The sequence below is a fragment of the Mus caroli genome, unplaced genomic scaffold (assembly GCF_978045245.1).
Source record: "Mus caroli unplaced genomic scaffold, Mus_caroli_1 scaffold_82, whole genome shotgun sequence".
Lineage (NCBI taxonomy): Eukaryota > Metazoa > Chordata > Mammalia > Rodentia > Muridae > Mus > Mus caroli.
Window position 1 is genome coordinate 27,152 of NW_028227337.1, and position 26,126 is coordinate 53,277.

At 37.1% G+C, this 26,126-nt stretch overlaps 1 protein-coding gene and 1 pseudogene across 4 annotated transcripts in view; one reads left to right on the forward strand and one right to left on the reverse strand.

Annotated features, from left to right (window-relative positions):
* Positions 1-11,053: 11,053 nt before the first annotated feature.
* LOC146999658 (vomeronasal type-1 receptor 4-like) overlaps positions 11,054-26,126 on the reverse strand; it is a 35,529-nt gene continuing 20,456 nt past the window's right edge. For 2 of the 4 annotated variants that reach the window (XM_085834465.1, XM_085834467.1), the window contains 2 exons: positions 21,778-22,586; positions 11,054-18,260 (listed from right to left, as the gene is read on the reverse strand). In XM_085834465.1, the coding sequence (XP_085690591.1) occupies positions 18,102-18,260; positions 21,778-22,586 (968 nt within the window). In that variant the 3' untranslated portion in view covers positions 11,054-18,101. Of the gene's footprint in view, positions 18,261-20,251; positions 22,587-26,126 lie in introns of those variants that run through there. The other 2 variants (XM_085834468.1, XM_085834466.1) reach the window with 2 other exon arrangements.
* Positions 23,249-24,102, forward strand: LOC146999659 (cell division control protein 42 homolog pseudogene; annotated as a pseudogene).

Sequence of the window (26,126 nt, forward strand, 5' to 3'; positions counted from 1 at the left end):
CTTACTCCACACACACTGGACTTTATATTTATTCTCCTTTTTAAAATTGGTTATTTAATTTATTTACATTTCAAATGTTAGCCCTCTTCCCAGTTTCCCCTCTGCAAACCCCCTATCCTACCCCATCCCTATTCCCCCAAAAAGGAAACTCCAAAGACATGAAAAGAGAGAGAGAGAGAGAAACACTAAAAATGAGTCTGAAAAGTGTTGTCTAACTCTTCATGAGTATGAGGCTTGATCTCAATATCATTGATATCCCTGGTGTTACTCTAGTGAATAAAATTGATTTTACCTGTCTTTTTAGCTATCATTTGCAAGTTAGTTCTTACATAGGGCTGGAAATTTCATAAATTCACATCAAAATTAGAATGTAAGTTCAAGGAGGTAGGGAGGAAGGAATGCATGGAAAGAAGTAAGGTTGAGATATTAAGAGGAGAATTCCACTTAAAGTAGGAAGGTACCAAAGATAGCCTTTGGGATATTAAAACATTTTGGCACCTAGCAATAAGTATCTTCCAATTCCTGTTAAAATCATTTCAATTCTCAATTCCAGTCACAGCATCATGGTCAATATCCCTGTACCTAGGTGAGTTTCAAGTTTATAATTATCTATCTCTTGACATGAAAGCAGTTCTCACCTGCATATTGTGTATTGTCACAAGAACAAGTGATGAGTCTGTTCTGTGTTGACATGAGACTCTGGCTCTTGATGTGTAGATTTTTTATTCACAGGTCCTCTTTTCTACTACAGAAGTGATTTTCAACTCAGCTCGAGATCCACAACACCATCTACATAAAGGGCTGTGAGAACTTTTAAATGTCTTTCTAACAATTATATGTCAGTACAAAGATGTCCACATCACAGGAACAAATGCAATGAAGCAAATAGGAATAATCAGTAAGTAAAGAGGTCTGTGATCCCACAGTGTTACAAGGAAGAAGGCAGAAGTCACAAAGAGCCAATTTTAAGCACATAAAGTTCATGAATACAAAATAAGTTGAGACCTATTCCCAATGTCTAGATATCCTCAGATATATGTTTAGACTCTGAATAGAAATAAAATTAATAAGCCTGAAGGAAGAAATTACAGTGAATGGCCTTTGTCTTCCTTTGTTCAGGCCATATTTCCTAAAAGATAGATTAATTTTACTCTGCAATTGTCATTCATTCTTTTTGAATTACACTTTACTCCATTACATACATAAAGTAATTTATATGGATAGTTAATTTTTGACCTCTTATTTAAGAGCATTTCCTCTGAAATTTTTCAGCTAAGTATGGTGCACACATGAAATGTTTACCCATGCAGACTGAAGACAGCCTTATGATTATTGGTGGAGTTTTGTAAATCAGTATTATTATTAATTCATTGAGAATGTCATATATTCATAAATGTACTTTGATAATTTTCACCCCATTACTTGTCCTTTTAAGTCTGATAGATCCACCCTACATTCTCAATCACTTACAGTTTCATGTCTTCTATTTTTCTTAACCAACAACATCCGTTTTCTGCTGTCTATATATACAAGTTGTGTGGGGACACCTAGATTATTTATCTCCATGTAGCAATATTATCTCATCTCTTAGCACCTATCACATTTTCTCTAATAGTCACAATGGTAGCTTTTATGACAAAAGAAACATAGCATTTTCAAGAAAAATATAAGCCAGTATAAATGTAGCAATTTTCAAGCTTCTTTCTTTGTAATTTGTAATATGTAGAGAAAGCTCACAGATACTGTATTGGATAACAGGTTAAAATTAAATCAGAGAATATTTAAAATAGTGTTAAGCTTCATAAAAATAAAAATATATATATTTTCCTTCTTTCATGAAATAGGCAAATGAAAGTAAAACTGAAAATGAGGTATCTGAACAAAACAATCTTAAAAGTGTGGATACAGACCTAATAAACAGAGTTGAGGCTGGTGCTCATGGCTTAGTGGTTTCACACATATTTAGCAAATAAAATATCAATTCTTCTTAAGAATGGAAAGTTGGAGTGATGTTGGAACGTGCCTTCTTTAATCCTAGTACTTTGGAGACTGAGGCAGGTAATTAATTCTGTGAGTTAAACACCAGTCTACTCTACAGAATGACTTCAAGGATAGTCCAGATACACAGACAGACTCTATCATGAAAAGTCACAAATAAACATAAAAGAAAGAAAATGAATGGTGAAGTGTACCACAGAACTGTAATAATAAAAATTTCATGTCTTTGAAATAAAAATAGGGATGATTAGCAATGTAATTGAACTTAAGTCTCTGACTTAAATCTACAAACCTAAGGATAGCTGAGATTTTAGAAAATATACAATGGGGTAAAAAGAATCTTTAACAAATGGTACTGGTCTAAATAGATGTCAGCATGTAGAAGAATGCAAATAGACCTATATTTACCACCCTGGACAAAAATCAGGCCTAAGTAGGTCAAAGTCCTCAATATAAAACAGATACAGTGAGGCTGATAGAAAAGAACCTGGGAAACAATCTTGAACATGTTAGCAGAGGAGACAACTTCCTGAACAGAATGCAGCACCATAGGATATTTCTACTTAAAAATGAGTGCAATATAAAGTTTGTTTTTTCATGTTCTATGTTACTTTTTCTCAGAATAATTTTGTTCTTATTCCATTCAAAAGACTATTCATGACTGTGTAGCTTACTTGTTGAACACTTCCCCTTCTACTAGGTTGCCTTGTTCAGCCTTGATGTGATGGAATGTGCCTGTTCTTATTGTAGCTTGTTATGCACTTTGTGTTTTATGTCCCCGAGAGGGCAGATTTTTATAAGGAAAGGTGGGAGGTCTGCTGGTGGATCTGGGTAATGGGATTATCCATGAGATATGTTGAGGGGGTGGGAGAGGAAGGAGGGGAAACTGAAGTCAGGATATAACATATGAGAGAAGAATTTTTTGAAAAGGTCAGGAAGTTTGGGTCTAAATTTAGAATTTGAACATTTTCTCCCATGGTTTCATTTATTTCCTCTCTGCTTTGAGATGTTGCAGCTATTAGCCTCTATACTGGAACAATTAGGTGAATATTCTGAGAGACCAATGGAGCCCAACCTAGACCAATGTCTTCTTTGTGTAAAAGAGAATATTTTCCTAGGAGAAGTTATTATAAATTAAATATGTTAGTAATATAACTTCTCAGGAAAATTGGGAAGACAGACATGTATTTTTGAAGAAATAAATATATGCAAAAAACCATAATTGTACACAACTAAAGTATTTTGATGAACTTCTTGAAAGTGGGTGTTATAGAACATGGCATGGAGTAGCTGGAGTCAGGGAGATTGTCAAGTGAGTAAAATGAGCCAAATGTGAAATGGAGCTGTAGTGACAGGTTTTGAATAAGTTTTATTTAAAGAGCATATTAATTGTATATAGAGGGAGATTGCACTGTGAAGTTTACATATCTGTGTGTAGTGAACATATATGTATCCATTATCAAATCTATCTCCCCCTTTCCTACTCTCTCGTTCTTTTCTTATACTCAGTAGCTCATATTTATACAACCTTTTCAGGCCAGTAATGACACTGGAAGAACTGTGTTGTCATCATATGAGAAGCAATACACAACAGTTTGGAGCTATAAACAACACTTAAATTCAGTGGAATTTTAGCATATATTTGATATTTCATGTCTCTGAGAATTAACATTTTCTTACAAAATATAAGAGTAAACATTTCTATTGAGCCTCAGTTTGTGGAATCCCAGTGGATATATTGAGTTACCTATAGGTTGCAAAGAACTTCCAGTATGATTTGCCCTCATGAAGTTTTAGATATGTAGGTCTGTAAATGTTCTTATAATTAGAGGCATTTTGGAAAAAATAATATGGCGAGGTTAATATGAGTTTGATTTGGCACTCTTGAAAAGCCCCTTCTGAGCTTGGCACCTTGTCCCTACCTGTAAATCTTGACAGACTTAATTATTGGTTTTGATAGGATTGTGACATGATTCTGAAAGAAAGATGAAATTTCAAGACCTGTAAGTCATATAAAGTACTTAGAAATTGCTGGTTGTTTGTGAGCCTAGAGGTTGCCTGGGGCTGAGAACAAAGAACAAACCCTGGCATGCCCTGTCATTAAAGCATTCCTGGGGACAGCTTGACCATAAAGATAAAGAGGAATGTGAGGACATAACAGAGCTATCTGAACTGAGTCAACAACCATCTGGCCCGGCACCTCCCTCTGTCCATTGCCCTTTGACACAGTTTAAAGTCATAAATTAACCAGATACTCTGCTAGCATTGATAAACATCCAACTCACAGAACCCTGACACCTGACCTGCACGTATTGTTTTGCTGACATGTAATCTTTCTGCTGATGTTTGAATAAGCCAATAGTGTGTCGCTATGCTGAATTCCCCACACCTAAGCCCTTTACCCCATAAAACCCTCTAGTTTTCAAGCTTCAGGGTCGAATCCACTGTCTCCTGCGTGAGATACATTGTGACCTGGAGTTCCGCCATTAAACTGCCTCTTGTGTTTGCAGCAAGAAGGATTCTTGTGTTTCTTTGGGTGCACTCTCTCTCCCGAGACTAGAGTGGGGGGTCCCTGAAAGGGGGTCTTACAATTCCTCACTAGCATTGGAATCCCTTGCATCCTTCTATCTCAAAGTCTTGAACAATGCGTATCAATGTTTCTAATGCTTCAATACTTTAAAAGTAGTCCTCATTTGTGGTGACCCCAACCATAAAATTACTTTTGTTTCCATTTCATAATTGTAATTCTGCCCAATCTGTGCCCCAAGATCATCCTATGCCACAGCACTTCATACGCAAATACTGCCAGGAGAAAGATTGTCTCTCAGGAGTAGAAATACACCTGTGAGCACAGGTAAGACCAACATTTCTGCTCAGAAGGACCTGCCAAGAACCCTCAGGACACAGAAACCAAGAAGTAGCGTGGGAAATAATCCTTCCAATTTCCATCTGTGCTGGGAGCTTATCCTGTGCCATAGCAACCTGAGCAGATCCTGTGCCACAGTACTCCATATCCAAATACCCCTGGAAGAGAGCTGGTCTCCCAGGAGTTCCAACACACCTGTGAGCACAGGTAAGATCACTAATTCTGACCAAAAGGTACCCACAGAGAGCCAACAGGACACAAGGAACAAGAAATAGCCAGGGACAGGATCCTTCTGGTTTACATCTGTACCCTGGAGCTGACCCTGTGCCATAGCTCTCCATACCCAAATTCCTCCCAAAGAGAATTGTTCTCCCAGAAGTACTGACACACCGGCTTGCAGGAGATACAAGCCACAGTCAGATACAGCAAGACCAGCTAACACCAGAGGTAACCAGATGATGAGAATCAAAGGCAAAAACATAAGCAACAGAAACCAAGGCTGCCTGGCATCATCAGAATCCAGATCTCCCAACATAGTGAGCCCTGGATATCCCAAAACACCAGAAAAAGCAAGCCTTTGAATTAAAATCACACCTCATGATGATGATAGAGGATTTTAAGAAGGACATAAATAACTCCCTTAAGGAAATATGGGAGAACACTGGCAAATAGCTAGAAGCCCTTAAAGAAGAAACACAAAAATCCCTTAAAGAATTACTGGAAAACACAAATAACAAGTGAAGGAATTAAAACCATTCAGGATCAAAAATGGAAATAGAAACAATAAAGAAATTACAAAGGGAGATAAGCCTGGAGATAGAAAAGCTACGAAAGAGATCAGGAGACAGATGCAAACATCATCAACAGAATACAAGAGATAGAAGAGAGAATCTCAGGTGCAGAAGATACCACAGAAAACATTGACACAACAGTCAAAAATGCAAAATACAAAAGGCTTCTAATTCAAAACATCTTGGAAATCATAACACAAAGAGAAGACCAATCCTAATAATAGGTATAGAACAGAGAGAATATTCCCACCTTAAAGGGCCAGTAAATATCTTCAACAAAATTGTAGAAGAAAACTTCCCTAACCTAAAGAAAGAGATGCATATAAATATACAAGAGGCCTACAGAACTCCAAATAGATTGGACCAGAAAAGAAATTCCTCCTTACACATAATAATCAAAACACCAAATGCACAAAACAAAGAAAGAATACTAAAAGCAGTAAGGTGAAAAGGTCAAGTAACATATAAAGACAAACCTTTCAGAATTACATCAGACTTCTCACCAGAGACAATGAAAGCTAGAAGATCCTGGGTAGATGTCATACAGATCCTAAGAGAACACACTGTACTACAGAATAAAAATGTGGCAGAACCTTCCCTTAATGAATAAAGATTATAAGGGACCAATCAGTGGGCAAGTAGGCAGGACTTCTGGATCAGGTAGAGGAAGAAGGAAGGCAGGAGAAAGGAATGGCCCTTTTGGACAGCAGGAGCAAAGGGAGTCAGACAGAATGTAGAAAGCCAGAGGCTGTCTGTTTGAGTGGACACTTAAGGATTTAACATAGATTAGTTTACAAAATTAGGATGCTTGGTTCTGTGCCCAGCAATTGTGTCACCTATTGATTCTAAATTAAGATTGTGTCATGTTTTCCTTCATGTGGCTACTCAACTGGGTTCCAGAGAAAGGTATGGTGGTAGAACATGGGTGTGCAAGAGTACACCACAGCCAGGTACAGGAATTTAGAAGCACAGGGCATGTGTGACTACAGCCAGCCATGGGAATTCAGTGAGCTGGGTGGAGAGAGCAACTTAGGAGTTCAGGAGGGGCAGAGCCAGTATGGGTGAGACAGGCCCTGACTAAAATGAAAGAATGCAGTCTCAGCCTGTCTGCTAGGCTAGAGACAGACCTAGGCTGCCAGTAGGTGCCTAGTTGGCATAAGCATGGGATGTTTTTCTATATATCACACAACACAAAAGTGACAAAAACTGCATAGTATTTGTACAAAAACAGATACATTGATCAATGCAATTGAATCAAGGACCCAGAAATGAAATCACATCTCTAAGAATACCTGATCTTTGGTAGAAAAAAATCCAAAATCATATAATGGAAAAATGGAAGCATCTTCAACAAATGGTGCTGGAGTAAGTGGAAGTCTACATGTAAAAAATGATAATAGACTTAAACTTATCATCCTGCATAAAACTGAAGTCCATGTGGATCAAGGTTCTTAGCAGAATATGAGACATGCAAATATCATAGAAGAGAAAGTTGAAATACCCTTGAACGGATTGGTATAGGTGACAAGTTCTTGAACAGAATACCAATGGCTCAGGCTCTAAGATCAACAATTGATAAATGAGACCTCATGAAACTGCAAAACTTTTATAAGGCAAATGACACTATCAATGGGAAAAATCAGCAGCTCACAGATTGAGAAGGGATCTTCAACAACACTATATTTGACAGAGGGCAAATATTCAAAATTTACAATGAATTCAAGAAATTAGACACTAACAACCCCCCAAAATAATTTAAAATGGGGTACAAAACTAAACATAGTTCTCAACTGAGGAATCCTGAATGGTTGAGAAGCACTTAAAGAAATGTTAAAAGTCCTTAGTTATCACAGAAATGCAAATCAAAACAACCATGAGGTTCTTTCTTACAACCATTAGAATGGTTAAGAAGATCAAAAACTCAAAGATAGCACATGCTATCCAGGATTTGGATCAAGGGAACACTTGTCTATTGCTTGTGGGAGTGCAAACTTACAAACACTTTGGAAATCAATTTGGTGTTTTCTCAGAAAACTAGAATTAGTTGTACCTCAATATCCAGCTATACAACTGAATACCCAAAAGATGCTCCAAGATCTCACAAAGATGCTTCCTCCACTACGTTCATAGCAGCTTTATTCATAATAGCCAAAAACAGTAAACAATCTAGATGTCACTTAACTGAGGAATGCATTTTAAAAATGTGGTGCAACTAGGTAATGGAAAACTATTCAGCTATTAAAAACCACTACATCATGAATTCTGTATGCAAATGAAGGAAATGAGAATATCATTCTGAGTGAGGTAACCCAGTCCCAAAAGTACATGCATAGCTTACTCACTTATAAGTAGATATTAGTCATAAAATACAAGTACTATGTTGCAGTCCACAGACCCAAAGAAGCTAAACAAGAAGGAAGGCCCAAACAAGAAATTTGCATCTCACTTAGAAAAAGGAATAAAATTGTCACTTGAGGCAGATGGATGGAGGGAACTGGGATGGAGTCATATGGGGAGGGGATTAAGGGATTCATAATCAGGTATGGGGAATGAAAAGAAAGATGGCTAGATGGCCATGAAAATGTATAGAATTGTTTAACTGATGGTGGTGAAGAGGTTGGGGGTATCTGCAGGACAAGCAGAGACCTGGGATAAGGGAGACACAAATGAGCCAGTGGGGATGACCTTAGCTTTGACTGACTACATTGGGCATATAAAACTTGAAGAGGCCACCTCTTGTAGGCAGACAGGTACCACAGTGGAGTGACAGAGTTAGGAGCCCACCCACCAGCAGAGTCAACTAACATGGATCTTTGGGTTTCTCAGATTCTGAATCACTGAACAAAGAACAAATATAGGTTGGACTTAGGCTTCCCTGCTCATATGTAGCAGATATGCAGCTTTATATGGGTCCTGAACAACTGCAACAGGGATATATATATATATATATATATATATATATATATATATATATATATAAAGCTATTGCCTGTCCATAGGATTTATTTTACTAGCTGGGTTGCCTTGTCTGGCATCAATGGGAAAGCATGTAACCTCACAGAAACTTGATGATCCAGGATTGGAAGCATACCCCCAGGGCTCCCCACCTACTCAGAGGACAAGGGAGAGGGGATCAGGTAGAATTGTGGGAGTGGATGATAGAGAGGGGGCAGTGAATGGAATGTAAAGTGAATAAGTGTAAATAAATAAATAAATCCACAACAATAATTTATTTCTGCTTTTGCAATGGTAATTTTGATATTGAGCAGTGTCTCAGTTCCTAAGACCATAAAACATGTGTGCTTTCCAATGGTCACAAACAACATGTTGGGAATCCCCACTATTGACCAAGTCCCAAAGCCAAGCAGAAAATGGCTGCTTACTCCAATAATAGTTGTGCTGCAAATATAGCCATGTAAGAATCTTACTAGGATGGTCATTGTATTTTACAGTGATCACCACTGAGTAAGATTATTAATCTTTTCTTTCCTTCAACATTCTGAGTGTATCTTGAGTAATCTAGAATGTACCAACATCACGGAATCATATTGGTCAATATGAACTTTTTTTCTCATGTCCTATCTCCAAAGTGTGTGGTATCATCAGCAAGTTGGTCTTGCAATAGTGTTGCAGTTGGTAACGAAGAACAATTGCAATTGTTAGTGTTATTTGGGAGCCTCCAGACACTCAGACCAAAAACTCAAGGATAGGACAATTGCTTTTTAGTTGGCATCCTATAGCTTCTAAGATGTACATAACAGTCTGTATAGAATAAGCCCCAATGTTCATTCATACAGATAGATATACACTGACTTTCCGTATGTCTTTTTCAAGTCTCCTTACTGTTAGTTATCTACTCTGTTCATCCTCATCTATTTCCTTAATTTATGTAATGTTAAGTGATTTTTCTGAAAAGATTAAATTTATACCATAAGTATAAACGTTTCAGGGTTTACACATGCATATATGTAGACATATATGCATCAGTACATGTATGTATGTATGTATGTATGTATGCATGTGTTTGTGTGTATGTATGTGTAAACATATGTATCCTTGTTGATTCTGTGTTAGGATTTTTACATCAATTTGGTCAGAATCACTTTGTGTCCTCATGGTCAATTATGAAGTTTATAGTTAGAAAAACCTGTGCCATTTAACTTTAAAATATAAACTTTAATTAAAGGATTGATTTTTATTTAAAATACTTGGCAGAGGTGGGAGATTATACCTTTTGTTCCCAAATAATTGCATAGCATTTCTATACCCCCTCTACCAAGTTTTAGCTCCTGAAAAAGACACAGAGACCTGGAATTTTTGTTAAAAACCTGCATGAACTAAGCTCAGAAGGTTCTGATCTAATTTAATCCAACTAGGGTAGTATTCTCAGCCAAATGCCCTGATGCATGCCATCTGGTCTCCTATGGCCAACTCTAGTCCACGTGTATCTTCATGGCTACTCTTTCATTAGTACCTCCTGGTGAATCCTCTTAGTCCATTCTCTTCCTGTGCCTCTGTCTCTTCTTTTCCTGGGGACCCTCCCAGACTGAGATTGGAAGTCCTACTTTATTCTCTTCTCCTGCCCAGCTATTGGCTGATCAGAACTTTATTAACCAATCAGAAGTGATGGAAAGCAATCTGTACACATCACTTATAGAGGAGATACTCCAATGATTACGACAATTCCAACACTTGGTTTGCAAGCAAATCTCTGGACACAAACATCAGCATTTCAATAGACAGGGCACAAAAATACCCTCTAATATTTCTTTAACTAAAAATTATATGTATATGTATCAACATGACAATTATGACTTCTGGTCCTCTTATTTCATTGTGGATATGACTGTAAGTCTTTCAGAGAGGTTAAATGAGTACAGAAGACCCTTTAATTCTGCACGATATCATCCCATACACTGATGTAGAGTCTTTTTTTTTTTTTTTTTTTTTTGCTTAGGGGAGATTTTATTTCTTTTTTTTAATATTTTTTATTATGTATTTTCCTCAATTACATTACCATTGCTATCCCAAAAGTCCCCCATACCCTCCCCCGTACTTCCCTACCCACCCATTCTCATATTTTGGCTCTGGCGTTCCCTTGTACTGGGGCATATAAAGTTTGCATGTCCAATGGGCCTCTCTTTCCAGTGATGGCGTGATGGCCTACTAGGCCATCTTTTGATACATACGCAGCTAGAGTCAAGAGCTCCGGGGTACTGGTTAGTTCATAATGTTTTTGCACCTACAGGGTTGCAGATCACTTTAGCTCCTTGGATACTGTCTCTAGCTCCTCCATTGGGGACCCTGTGATCCATCCAATAGCTGACTGTGAGCATCCACTTCTGTGTTTGCTAGGCCCCAGCCTAGTCTCATAAGAGACAGCTATATCAGGGTCCTTTCAGCCAACGCTTGCTAGTGTATGCAATGGTGTCATCGTTTGGAGGCTAATTTTGGGATGGATCCCTGGATATGGCTGTCTCTAGACGGTCCATCCTTTTGTCTCAGCTCCAAACTTTGTCTCTGTAACTCCTTCCATTGGTGATTGTTTCCAATTTTAAGAAGGGTCAAAGTGTCCACACTTTGGTCTTTGTTCTTCTTCAGTTTCATGTGTTTTGCAAATTGTATTTTATATCTCGGTATACTAAGTTTCTGGGCTAATATCCACTTATCAGTGAGTACATATCATTTGAGTTCTTGGATTGGCAGGATCAACAATGTAAAAATGGCTATCTTGCCAAAAGCAATCTACAGATTCAATGCAATCCCCATCAAAATTCCAACTCAATTCTTCAACAAATTAGAAAGAGCAATCTGCAAATTCATCTGGAATAATAAAAAACCTAGGATAGCAAAAACTCTTCTCAAGGATAAAAGAACCTCTGCTGGAATCACCATGCCTGACCTAAAACTTTACTACAGAGCAATTGTGATAAAAACTGCATGGTACTCGTATACTGACAGACAAGTAGACCAATGGAATAGAATAGAAGACCCAGAAATGAACCCCCACACCTATGGTCACTTGATCTTCGACAAGGGAGCTAAAAACATCCAGTGAAAGAAAGACAGCATTTTCAACAAATGGTGCTGGCACAACTGGTTCTTATCATGTAGAAGAATTAGAATCGATCCATTCCTATCTCCTTGTACTAAGGTCAAATGTAAGTGGATCAAGGAACTTCACATAAAACCAGAGACACTGAAATTTATAGAGGAGAAAGTAGGGGAAAGCCTCGAAGATATGGGTACAGGGGAAAAATTCCTGAATAGAACAGCAATGGCTTGTGCTGTAAGATGAGAATTGACAAATGGGACCTCATGAAACTGCAAAGCTTCTGCAAGGCAAAAGACACCATCAATAAGACAAAATTTTTGTCACCAACAGATTGGGAAAGGATCTTTACCTATAGTAAATCAGATAGGGGACTAATATCCAATATATATTAAGAACTCAAGAGGGTGGACTCCAAAAAATCAAAAAAACCCCATTTAAAAATGTGGCTTAGAGCTAAACAAAGAATTCTCACTTGAGGAATACCGAATGGCTGAGAAGCACCTGAAAAAATGTTCAACATCCTTAATCATCAGAGAAATGCAAATCAAAACAACCCTGAGATTCCATCTCACACCAGTCAGAATGGCTAAGATCAAAAATTCGGGTGACAGCAGATGCTGGAGAGGATGTGGAGAAAGAGGAACACTCCTCCATTGTTGGTGGGATTGCAAGCTGATACAACCACTCTAGAAATCAGTCTGGCGGTTACTCAGAAAATTGGACATAATACTACTGGAGGATCCAGCAATACCTCTCCTGGGCATATATCCAGAAGATGTCCCAACTGGTAAGAAAGACACATGCTCCACTATGTTCCTAGCAGCCTTATTTATAATAGCCAGAAGCTGGAAAGAACCCAGATGCCCCTCAACAGAGGAATGGATACAAAAAATGTGGTACATATACACAATGGAGTACTACTCAGCTATTAAAAAGAATGAATTTATGAAATTCCTAGGCAAATGGTTGGACCTGGAGGGCATCATCCTGAGCGAGGTAACACAATCACAAAAGAACTCAAATGATGTAGAGTCTTAATAAAAAAGGCCAAAGAACAAAGAACTGAGCACAAGAATAAACATCTCTACTTCCTGACATTGAACTTAATATTGCCACATTATCTTGTGTTGTTCTCCACACAAATCCATCTCCACAACTACTTCTTTTTTTTTTTTTTTTTTTTTTTTTTTTTTTTTTTGGTTTTTCGAGACAGGGTTTCTCTGTATAGCCCGGGCTGTCTTGGAACTCACTTTGTAGACCAGGCAGGCCTCGAACTCAGAAATCCGCCTGCCTCTGCCTCCCGAGTGCTGGGATTAAAGGCATGCGCCACCACGCCCGGCTTCCACAACTACTTCTACCTTAGCATTATAGATAGAACCTTCAGAATGGGGGTGAAAGAAACCTTTCCTTCTTTGAGTGCCTTTTTCAGATCTTTGTCAGAGAAAAAAATAACACATATATTAAATGGATTCCCACAAACTGGCTATTAATCACTCCACATAATGAAGGAGTGAGTTACAGGAAGCTTAACGTTTTCAAATTGCAGATTTTTCATTGTATGTTAAGAGAAATGTAAATGATAATATATCAGAAAAGAGAGATGACTAGAGTTCATATCATATGTGGAGGAAGCTATCTCTTACCAAAGCAGGGTAAAAACAGGCTAAACCTAGACTTCATACTGTTGATGAGAACAACGGGGCAAACTATGGATAAACTTATTTCTATACTCTCCATAACACTGGATATTTGCAGCAGGTCCTAAAGACAGCCAGGATGCAAAAGAATGAGTAAGATCTGACAAATATGCACAGTAAGATGAGCATAGTTTGGTGGGGCTCTATCTTCATGAGATACTTTCAGGAAGTGCTGAGCATGACGGGCATGATTGACGTGTCTCTTATGTTTTAGAGGATGCTTATAATACAGACACTTGAGCAGACCATAAGTCCCAGACACAGAGCATCAGAGAAACACAGTAAGACTGTATATAGTGCAGTTATCCTATTGCTTGAAGTAAACCATGGGTAAGCAAACATAACTCAACATTTTAGAGTGTTTTTGTTTGTTGGTTTTTGGTTTTTGGTTTTTTTTCAATGCAAAATTTGCAATTTGAAAACGTTAAGCTGGATGTTTTCTTCTTTATATCTAAAATAAATCCTCCTCCTTAACCATACCTTATTATGGCATGCCCACATTTCATTCAAATATTTCAACGGAATCACTCTGTGTGCCTTCCATTCTCCATGTCAAGGTTTTGAAATGATTCATTCATGCTGTGTGTGTCATTCCTTGTTGCCTTCACACTGTAGAGAACTCCACTATGTGTGCATTAAAGAACTTATATTGATAACTGTTAGGTAAATCATTCTAGTGTGAGCTATCACATAGGATTTTTGCCTATGACTAAAAAATATTTTCCATAAATAACTATCCTATAATTATTGAGCTAGATCCGGAAACATGAACAATTGTTGATGAGTGTGCTTAATACTCTATTGTGCTCACCATTGAACAAATATTCCTTGAAGAACACTTCACTTGGATTCTTCTGCAGAATTATAAAAATAAACTTATATGTTTATTTCCTTTTATTAACAAAAAAGCATTTTATGTACACTGTAAAATTTTCTTTAGACAGACTTGTTATGATTTAATTAAGTAAATTATCTTAAGAAGTGCTTAAATGTCTAGTTCTGTATATAGGATTTGTAGCCTAGGTGTATAATGAAGGTAAGTGACAAAAGAAAAGCAACAGAAAATGATATTATGACCTTAAAATGGGAATTATGAAAAGGAAGCTCTTGCTACCTAATGAATTATATTTACACACTTTCTATAAAAGGGCAATATTATCTAGAAGGAAGTAGCTCCCACATTCATTGTGTTGCTGTCATATAGTTGAAAGCAGACTCCATATTACATGAAGATGCTTTCCATAGTAAGAAGTATCCTCCACAGGTAAGGAAGCAGTCTATCCTAGCAAGAAGTCATCACATAGCAGGGTATGGAGCCATTACACAAATCCAATTTTAGAATCTCACTTAACAAAGTAGAAATAGAACTAAAGTGCCCTACTATCTTTTTCCGCAGTGTGTTGTTTCCTCTCTCTTGATATGAAAGAAAATATGTTCTAATGTACACCTAAAATCACATGGGGAATGTCTTATTTTGTCCTGTGATTATGATCAGATATGTGAATCCAACTTAAAATTTCTTATATCCTAGCCTCTTTCCAAAAAGACCAATTATAATTTTCATATCAACTGTGTATCCGTAACACCATCTACCTGAGATATTGAAAATTATTTTCCAATCACTTTCACATAATATTATCTTGAAGTATAGACAAGAACAAATTACACTGATATATTCAAGAAAGCAGTTATGAAGATTAGGGAGAACCCTTTTCCTGTGTGTTATTGGAGTGCTCAGTGTTTTTCTTGAAGAAGCATACATGACACAAAGGATTAATGATAAGCAGTATCCTAGACAGTGTTGGAGATGAGCTGGACATTCAAAGCTTTGTTGACAAATGTAGGGTTTTTTTTGGCTAAATCCAAAGGAAAACCCATTAACAAGATACAGACCTTTAGCCAAAACATTTTTATATGCTTCAAAGAAAAACAAAACTATGCAAAGGGTTTCTATAAGAAAAGAAAAGAAAACAAAAAACCAACAACATCAGTCATATTTGGCAAGAAGTTTTTATAATAATGTGCAAAAGAGCAACGTATATGGTTGTAATCTGAACCAGGCAAGCTTCTGCTGGCATCAAGAACCAAATACTGCATAGCTACATGATTAGTACATAAGGAGTTTGGGGAAGAGCCATCAGGCAGACATTAGACTATTTCCCGTCATTATTTAATCCTTTCTAAATGGACACCTTTTCCTCTCCTGTATAATAATAGTTTAGTACTGGATGTGAGCAAACATGAGCCTAAACCCATTACTACCATTTGCCCACAAGTCTTTCACAACGTATGAAAGTACGTTTCCTTTCCTTCCTTCTGTCATTGTGGAATCAATGATTAGAAAATATTTGCCCCTTTGGTATCTCTCTTTGTAGGTAATATTTCTTTGTCAAGCTTCTACCACCAGCCATTATCACCATATGTTTACTTTGTAGTACTTGGAGTACATTTCAAATTCTGAATGAGGAGAGTGAAATGGATCAGAGTACCATAGCCCTTGCTCCCCAATGTGAGGAACAGAATTTTATCTGAGGAACCAAAACTGTGAAAGGAAAAACCAATTCCCATGCATATACTTGAAGATTCTTTGGAAGACTGTGAGACTTTGGTCTTCATTTCTTCCTAGTTGGAACTCACTGTTCTCTTACATGAGCTACATTCATGAATTTTAAGGCACTGAAAAATATTTCAGAGGAAAAATGCTTGACTTAGAATTATGAAAACATTAATTTGGATCTAAGGAACATGGCAAAAGTCAGATCTAAAACCTGCACAGATAGCTCTGAGGCCTTCTGGTCAAGAGCCTTTATTATTTCTTCAGATGATCCAGGTTCAGTTCCCAGAATCTACATGTGTCATTATTTCAGATCTAGGCAACTGGTCCACTTTCTGGCAGACAATCTCTCCTTCACATATATGGTCAAAGTACATGAAGTTGGTTGTACAGCCTTGGAAATATATGGGTCAAGCTTGGGGCCTCTCCAATGTCCAGACATCCTTGGATATTTCTTTAAACTCAGAACTATAACCTAACTGGGAGTCATGAAGGAAGGTGAGGCAATGAATGATCTTTAAATTCTTTTCTTGAAGCCATACTTTCTAATAGATATATTAATTTTTACTGTGCAGTTGTTATTAATTCTATATTAATTATCCTGTGATTAACTCCATGTTTTAAAATTAATTTTATACATTATATAGACATTTAAATGTATAGACTCTTATTTGAAGTTGTTTTGCTCTCACCTTTCTTAAAAGAATTATGCCACACACATATGTATGTTTTGTTATATACACCTAAGGACATGTTATGGTTATTAGATCTATCTATCTATCTATCTATCTATCTATCTATCTATCTATCTATCTATCATCTATCTAGCTACCATCTATTTTTCTTTTCATTTGCCCACAGGCTCTATAGCTGTAACTTTATGCCTGGAACCGTTGGTTTATATACATTGTGATTCTGGTTGTTGCATCTACTCATGAGGAAGCTCCTACATTAGCATCTAGATCAATAATGCAAAATTGTTATTTTCTGTCTGGAGTTCTCATGATCTCTATTTGAATTATGTTGTTGCTGGTATTTTGTTGTCCTAGCCTAAGATGGTCTTTATAATTATGACTTTATATCTTGAAACATTCTGCAATTTTTACTCTCAGGTAGCTGAGGTTTTCCCATCTTCTATCTCCATTCATTAGTTTATCAGTGGCCCATTCCTCTCCAACTGTTACTTCACAATGTTGTGTGACTGGGCTTTGTTCCTAACATTTATAATTATTTGTCTATCTCTAAGATCCCTAGCCATCTGTAGCTTTAATTGGGGGTAGGTTGTAAGTTTATTATTGAGTCCTCAACAGAACTCATTGCTGACTGAAACCAGTTCATCACCTATGTATGTCTCCACAACATGCACACTGCCTCTGCTCTTAGACTGCACTTTATAGAAGTAGTTTACTGGACTCGGGGTTAGTCATGAAATTCTTAATTAAAATAGCAAAAAAATAGAAAAGAAAGTAAAAGAAGATAGAACATGAATCTACTCAGTTTGGTCAAAGCATTGTAATTTCTTGTCAGACCACAATCTTCACATAATGTCTATCAACTACCATGTTTCACCATAAGGAAAAGTAACCCTTTTTCTATGGAGAGATATTAGCCTGGTTCACTCTCTGTCTTTTATATTATGCTTCCGACTACCCCTGGAGTCTCATTCCACTGGCAATTGTTAAACCTTGTTCACTGGAACATTTGAGATCCAAAACTGTGGAAATCAGGACAATTTTTAAAACTATGAAATGAGTCATATATGAGAACACAGGATCAGAATTCACATGTGATAAATGGCAATTTTAAGACTGATATGCTATAATATTCCGCCTGTCATGCTCCTCATTCATTACCAGGTCCTGTCTGTCTCTGGGATTGCCTGATTCTGTGCAATGTTGTTTGCTGACAGGAGTGCTTTTCAACTCAAATGTATATCCACAACATCATGTACATAAGAGACTGAAAAACTTTAAAATTACTTTCTACCAACTATTTGTCAGTGCAAATATGTGTGATTCACAGGAACAAAAGTAATCAATCAATTAGGAGTAACTGGGAAGAAACCATCTCTGTGATTTCACAGAGTCACAAGGAAGGATAGAGATGGAAATAAGAAACAAAGCTAAGGACATGACGTTGGTTACATGGCAATGATAAATGTGGAAGAACTGAGAGCTTTCCCCAATGCCAAAACATCCTTGAGGATTTCTTTAAACTCTGAAGGACAACTAAGTTGATAATCATGAAGGAAAAAGATGCGTTGAATAGTCTCTCTCTTCCTTTCTTCAAGCCACATTTTCTAAAAGATAGATTGATTTTTACTGTACAGTTGTTGCATGGTATATATAAACTATGTTGTAGACCATGCCACGTTTATAAACTAATTGGTATGGATAGTTAAATGTTATTTGGAGTTAGTTTGCTCTGAAATTCCTTGTAAATGGTTTGTAATATACATGTTTTTCTGCATAGACTTAAGAGCAGATTATGGCTATAGGAATACTTTAATATATAGTATGTTGATAAATTTTTCAAGTTACATATGTGTACAACACACTAAGACCATTTTCCACCCCTTTGCCAGTCCTCATAAGTCTTGTAGATTTATGTCCACATTCCCAAATACACTCATTTTCATATATTTGAATTTTATAATCCACCATGTCAAGTTCTGGTATACATATATTTATAGATATGTAAGATTATTCACCAGTGCTTGGATAACCTCCAAGGGATCATACCCTTATGAAACACTTCCCCTCTCTGCCAAGAAGACATGAACTGTCAATAGCTTCTCAGTTAGGACTGGGTTACCATGAAACCCTGCATCATACTCTAATGTTGACTAGCCAAATATTTTGTGTGTGTCTTATGGAGGCACCCACAACTTTTGTGAGTTCCTGAGTGAAGTGGTCCTGTCATAGCCAGAAGATACTCAATTCATCTGATCCAACATCACATCTGGTTCTTTGGAATTTTTCATTGTATTTACCGTGATGTTACCTGAACCATTAGAGAGTGGAATGATGTAGATAGCCCACATGTGACTGACCATTACAGAGTAACTCATTCTCTTCAATTTAGCCAGTGTAATAACTACATTCACAATACCCAGAAACTTTTTTGATGAGTTCTGCATCTTGCACAATTCTATTTCTATAGATATAAAAATTTGAAGGGGAGATTGACACTATGTCCATTTAGCAAAACAACAGCATCCATGGGTCCTATGAGGTCCTCCACCATGAATTTTGGTCCAATTTTCAGCCTGAAGTTTCCTGTAGAGCAATGGTTCTCAATCTGTGGGTCACAGAACACATACATCATACGGTCTTAGGGATCCGCAACAACAAATTTAATTTTGTTGTCACAGGTCTAATTTTGCGACTGAGTAGTGGCTCAGTTCCTAAGATCATTGGAAATAATTGTTTTCCAATGCTGACAACTCATTAATTGAGAACTGTTACTATACAGGAAGCACCAAATCCAAACAAAAAGTGGCTGCTTACCACAATAAATGTGTTAACAATGCATCAATGGAAGTGTCTTATTAAGACAGTCATTGTTGTAGTTCGTAATGTTCACGGCATGGTAAGACTATTATTGACTTCCTTCCACCAATATCCTGAATGCATTTCAGGTGGTATGGAATATATATGTCAAGAATGAATCATCTTGGTCTTGGTGAACTTGATTTTTCATTTTCTATATTCAAAGTGTATGTTGTACTAAGCAAGTGGGTCTTGGCATCAATTTGTGGTTTGTAACCAAGAGCAATGGGAATAGTATGTATTGTTTTGGGGGTCTCCAAAGATTCAGACCAAAAACTCAATGGAAGCTTCTCATATATTGCTTTTTATGGCTTCGGAGATGGGCATAATATTCTGCAAGGCAGAACTCCAAAGAAACCCTCCCATAGACAGTCATTTGTAGTCCTACCTTATGGATTTTGCAAGGATTCATAGTGTTAGTTACCCTTCCCCACATCCCCACCCTGGTCCATGCTCATCCATTTCCATGATACTATAATAGAATCTTGTTTTCTGGAGTGGGACTAAAATATATCATGAGTGAAAATATTTGGGGGTTTACATAAATAGATATGTAAAGGAAGTGAAGTATGCACACATGCTTGTGTATGTGTGTGTGTATATATATATATATATATATATATATATATATATATATATATATGTATGTATACATATGCATTTGTTGGTTTCTGTTTTGGGATTGTTTCATCCATTATGGTACATATTATTTTATCTCCTCATGTTTAATTATGCATTTTAGAGTTGGGAAACTGATACCACTTTAACCTAAAAATATAGGCTTTTATTAATAGACTGGTTATTGTAGTTAAAAATCATATGTATGAGTATCAACTTGACAGTATTTATTTGTATTTTTTAGTCTTCATTGTCCGTATGACTATTTGGGTGTTTCAGCAAGGTTCAACTAAGGGCAGAAGACCCACTTGAATATGGGTGATATGATCCCATTGCTGGTATAGAGTTTTAATGAATAGCCCTCCACCCAAATATGTGAAACAATAAACACCAGCTTGGAGACAGAGAACTGACTCACATTTTTAACGGTTTTAGTGATTTTGCAAAGGACCTGAGTTTAGCTCCCAGCAAACATATAGTGTCTCACCAGCACTTGTAACTATATTTCCAGAGGATCCAACACATTTTTCTTGTTTCTGTGGGCAGCAGGAATGCCTCTTCTGTACATACTTACATTATGCACAAAAATATATACAAAATTAAAAATTTAAAATATTATCAGAACATTTCGGGATGGACACAAATTTTGCTACCTAACAGCACTGACTGTTCTTCTAAAACTTTGTCCCAGTTTTTCTTTCCATCACTTAATAATGGCTCAAATCCATCAGTAACTGAAGTCCTAAGAGGTAATGCCATATTCCACACTATGAACGTATTTTATACATGTCATACACAAACATATGCATGAAAAATAGACATTCATAAAAAATAAAAATGATGTTTTACATGTACACACACACAATTATTTCATGAGCCATTAGCTAATATCTGGTCTCTCCAATGTATTTTCTCATGTTCACCCATACTTTGACTAACATTTTCTATAATATTATAATTATTGGCTAATACGTACTGTAAAAATATCATATGATTAAAAAAGAAAAACTAGGCTATGCTAGTGCCTGGAAAATACAGAAATGGATGCTCACAGTCATCTATTGGATGGAACACAGGACCCCCAGTGGAGGAGCTAGAGAAAGTACCCAAGGAGCTGAAGGGGTCAGCAACCCTATAGGAGGAACAACAATATGAATTAACCAGTACCTCCAGAACTCGTTTCTCTAACTGCATATGTAGCAGAAGATAGTCTAGTCAGCCATCATTGGGAGGAGAGGCCCTTGGTCTTGCAAAGATTATATGCCCCAGTACAGAGGAATGCCAGGGCCAGGAAGCAGGAGTGGGTGGGTTGGGGAGCAGGCTGGGGGGGTGTATAGGGGACTTTCAGGATAGTATTTGAAATGTAATAAGAAAAAGAAATAAAAAAGAAAAACTATTGATGATACTACATAATATCTAAGTGAGTTATAGAAAGCTTTATATTTTTAAGATGATTTCTTAGCATTACACAACAGATACACCAATATATAATAAAGGTCAGACAATGAGGCTTCATCTTATTCTTTGAGAAAGCTATCTCTTACCAAAGCAAGGCAAAAGTATGCTGGACCTAGACTTCATGCTGCTGATGAGAACAAAGGGGCAAAATATAGGAAAACATATTTCTAGAAATGTAAATATACTTACCACCCATAGCATTGGATATTTGGAGTAGGTTGTAAAGATTATCAAAATAGAGGAGTATGAGTAAGAGAGGACAAATGTGCACACCAGGATGAGGATAGTCTGGGTGGCTCTGTCTTCCGGAGAGACTTTTAAAAAGTGCTGAGCACTGTGGATATGCTTGACTTGTTTCTTATGTCTGTAGAGAATACTCACCATGGAGACACTTGAATAGGCCATGAGACCCAGACACAGTCCATCACAGAAGCACAGCAAGAATAAATACAGTGCAGTTGCAAAGTTGCCTGAAGCAAACGATGAACAGTACCCAAGATTCATCCTGTTAGTAGTATTTTTGTTGTAATGGGGACCTGACACTCTTGTTGCAGCCAATATGTTTAGAAATAGTTGTACAAGCCAGCTAAGTGAGCAGGAGGGACCAAGGTACTTGTTGGCTCTGTGTTTAAACATCATCCATCTGGAATAGTTGGGGCTGATTGTGATTGCTTGGAAGCAACTCAATAGACACATAGCATAAAGGGACATCCCCCTTGTTATTCGGTAAGTATATATTATCAATTTACATCCAAAGTCATCTAGGAAATTTTTATATCCATAATTTGACAGTGTCTGTGGAATACCTTTTGAGATGATAAACAGGCAATTGGCAAAAGTCAAGTGCTCTATGATCAGGTCTTTGGGCATTAAATATTTTCCAGTGAGTTTCAAACTGACATAATAAACTAGTATTAAAGAATTGCCAATTATTCCCATGGCAATCTGGGAGAAGAGGAAAATTCCAAGTACAATATTTTCAAAAGCCATCCTGATTCCTATTAAAGAAGAAAATAATTTTATTATTGATCTGAGACTGGAGTAATACAGTATAAGTGTGCATTACTTCATATTGCTAACTAAAATAATATATTTATCACTTTATTGTATTTATATACATTTCCCCTTGAGGAAGAATGCCTAAACATTGCTCTTTATTAAAGCAAATATCCTCTATTATTAAATGGAAAGATTTAGAAGTACTTATTGAAGACTTATGTTTTCACTGGAAATGGTGCTACATGTTCTATAAAATAACAATCAAGATATAGAGGCAGATAGAGGTATGAATTTGAGTCTAAACTGGTCCACATTGTAAGTATCAGGGAAGTCAATGCTATAAAAGCAAAACCCTGTCACAAATAGCTCCCGAAAATGAACATCAGCGTCATTTCTTTTGAACAAACACAATAATTTAGGGTTAATTATTGAATAAAATTTCCAAAAGAAGTTTTAAGATATGCTATTATTTCTGAAATTCACAAGAAATGGAATTATAAATTCATTAAAAGAAATAACAGATACTTAAAAATCATGTGTAGAAAGAGGGCTTCAATACTCAAAATGTACAAAAATCTTGACTTTTAGTTTTTACTTTCTTTTTCATTATGTGTGAGTGCTGGGGTTGGTTGCATGTGAGATGAGAGCTAGCAAGGGCAGAATGTTGGGACCTGCTACACCTGGATTTGAAGAAGGCTGTGAGCCACTGATAGGAGCTAATAACAGAGTTCAATCCAAGGAAACAGTATTATGCATTATTAAACAGTGGCTTACCCACATATCCAATAAAAATATTGAAAGTATATTTGAAAAAAATGAAACATAAAACAAATGACAAATGGGTTCTACACGTGAATCAATTTCCTATGCACAATTCAGATGTTCAAAATGTGTACAAAATCAGGCTCAACATCACCATTAATTAATGGAATACAATGAGGAAATTCAAATCAAATTTGCAATGACTGATCAACACATACTGTGTAAATAGATATTAATAAAAATAAATTTGAGTGCTGCCAACTCCCCAGTGGAGAAGCTGAGAATTTTGACAACTATGCAGTCACAGTTATGATTGGTGGAGAGCCATACACTCTTAGACTTTTTGATACTACAGGGCAAGAGGATTATGACAGACTATGACCGCTCAGTTTTCCACAGACAGACGTTTTTCTAGTATGTTTCTCAGTGGTCTCTCCATCCTCATTTGAAAGTGTGAAAGAAAAGTGGGTGCCTAAGATAACTGACCACTCTTCAAAGACTCCTTTCTTGCTTGTTGGGACCCAAATTGATCTCAGAGATGACACCTCTATTATTAAGAAACTTGCCAAGAACAAACCAAAGCCTATTACTCCAGAGACTGCTGAAAAGCTGCCATGGGATCTGAAGGCTGTCAAGTATGTGGAGTGCTCTGCCCTCACACAGAAAGGCCTAAAGAATGTGTTTGATGAAGCAATATTGGCTGCCCTGGAGCCTCCAGAACCAAAGGAGAGCAGCAGGTACATGCTGCTATGAACGCATCTCCAGAGCCCTTTCTGCACAGCTGGTGTTGTCATACTAAAAGCAATATTTAAATCAAAATAAAGATTAAAAATTAAAATTTGTTTCTGCAGTAATGGCAAATACCCTGCACCTACCCACATGCACTCATGTGAGACAACGCCCATTAGTATGGCCCCTCCTTGCCCTTCCAGTAATAGTTAATTTTGAATAATTGTGTATTGTCTGGAAAGCAATGAGTTCAGTTTTTGTTTTTCTTTTTTTTTTTTTAAACAACAAACATCCCCCACAAACGTTTTGTTTTGTTTTGTTTAAAAGCAAGCATGCTTGAATTGTCTGTAACAGACTAATTCAAATTGTCAAAGCTGCTCCCTGGTTCCATTTTGGAGAGTAATCTGGGGCATCTTAGTGTCTTCTGTTTTTGTTTTGTTTTGTTTTTCCTCAACCCTTCTCTCCTCTTGGGGCATGTATGCGGTTGTTTCTTAGACTTGTATTTTAAAATTTGTTAACCATAGGACAGCCTGTGGGGGAGGATGACAGATTATTTCCACATTCCACTCCCTAGGTCTAGTTTAGCAAATATACCCCCATCTGGTGCTCTTAGGAAGGAGTATAGAAATGCCTCGATTAACAACATACTCCTTTTTGAAAGTTGCCTTTTCTCTCCACCTTTGAGTGGATCCAGTCTTTGATGAAACTCATGAAGGTGGGTGGAAGCTGTCTCACCCCTCTTTCTAGGATGCACTCTATATGTGACTGTAACTTTCAAGGGTATTTGTTTGCCATTTGCTGATTTGGGGAGGAAGAAAATTTCTAACTTCTTTCATTGAAAAATGAAAAGTATTGCACCTTTTAAAATAGAGCAAATGGACTGAGTTCCTAATTTAAAAAAGTTCTTTTGCAAATAAATAAATAAAAATAAAATAGAATAAATTAACAGGATTTTGTACCAAAGCTCCCAGAACTGATCCCCTGCCACAGCGATACATATTCAAATACTGCTGGGAGAGAGCTAGCTTCTCAAAAGTGCAGACAAGCTTGTGAGTGCAGGTAAGACCACCACTGCTGCTAAGAGGAACCCTCCAGGAACCCTCAGGACCCAGGAACTGAGGAGCAGCCTTGGACAAGAGCCTTCCAGTCTCTCTCTGCTCCCAGAGCTGATCCTGTGCCACAGCACTCCATACCCAAATACTGCCAGGAGAGAGCAAGCCTCTCAGGAGTGCGAACAAACTTGTGAGCAAAAGCAAGACCACCACTTCTATTCAAATCCCTGGCCTGAGAGAGACCTGCATAGAGCCATAACAACACAGGAACCAAGGAACAGCTGGGGACAGGATACTTCTGGTTCCTGTCTATACCCTGGAGACAGCAAGACCAGCTACCCCGGAGATAGCCAGATGGCAAGAGGCAAGGGCAAAACATAAGCAAGGGTACTTGGCATCATTAGAACTCAGTTCTCCTATCACAATGAGCCCTGGCTACTGCAACACACCAGAAAAGCAAGACTCTGATTTAAAATCACATCTCATAATGATGATATAGGACTTTAAGAAGGACATAAATAACTTCCTTAAAGAAATACATGAGAACACAAGTAAAAAGGTAGAACCCCTTAAGAGGAAGCAGAAAAATCCTTTAAAGAATTACAGCAAAACACAAGCAAACAGGTGAAGGAAATGAACAAAACAATCCAGGATCTAAAATTGGAAAGAAAAACAATAAAAAACTCACAAAGGGAGACAACCATGGAGATAGAAAACCTAGCAAAGAGATCCGGAGTCATCAATGCAAATATCATCAACAGTATACAAGAGATAGAATCTCAGGTGCAGAAGATACCATAGAAAACAGTAATACAACAGTCAAAGAAAATGCAAAATGTAAAAAACACCTAATCCAAAAAATTCAGAAAATCCATGACACAATAATAAGACAAAACCTAAGGATAATAGGTATAGAAGAGAGTGAAGATGCCCAACTTAAAGGGCCAGTAAATGTCTTCAACAAATTTATATAAGAAAATGTCAGTAACCTAAAGA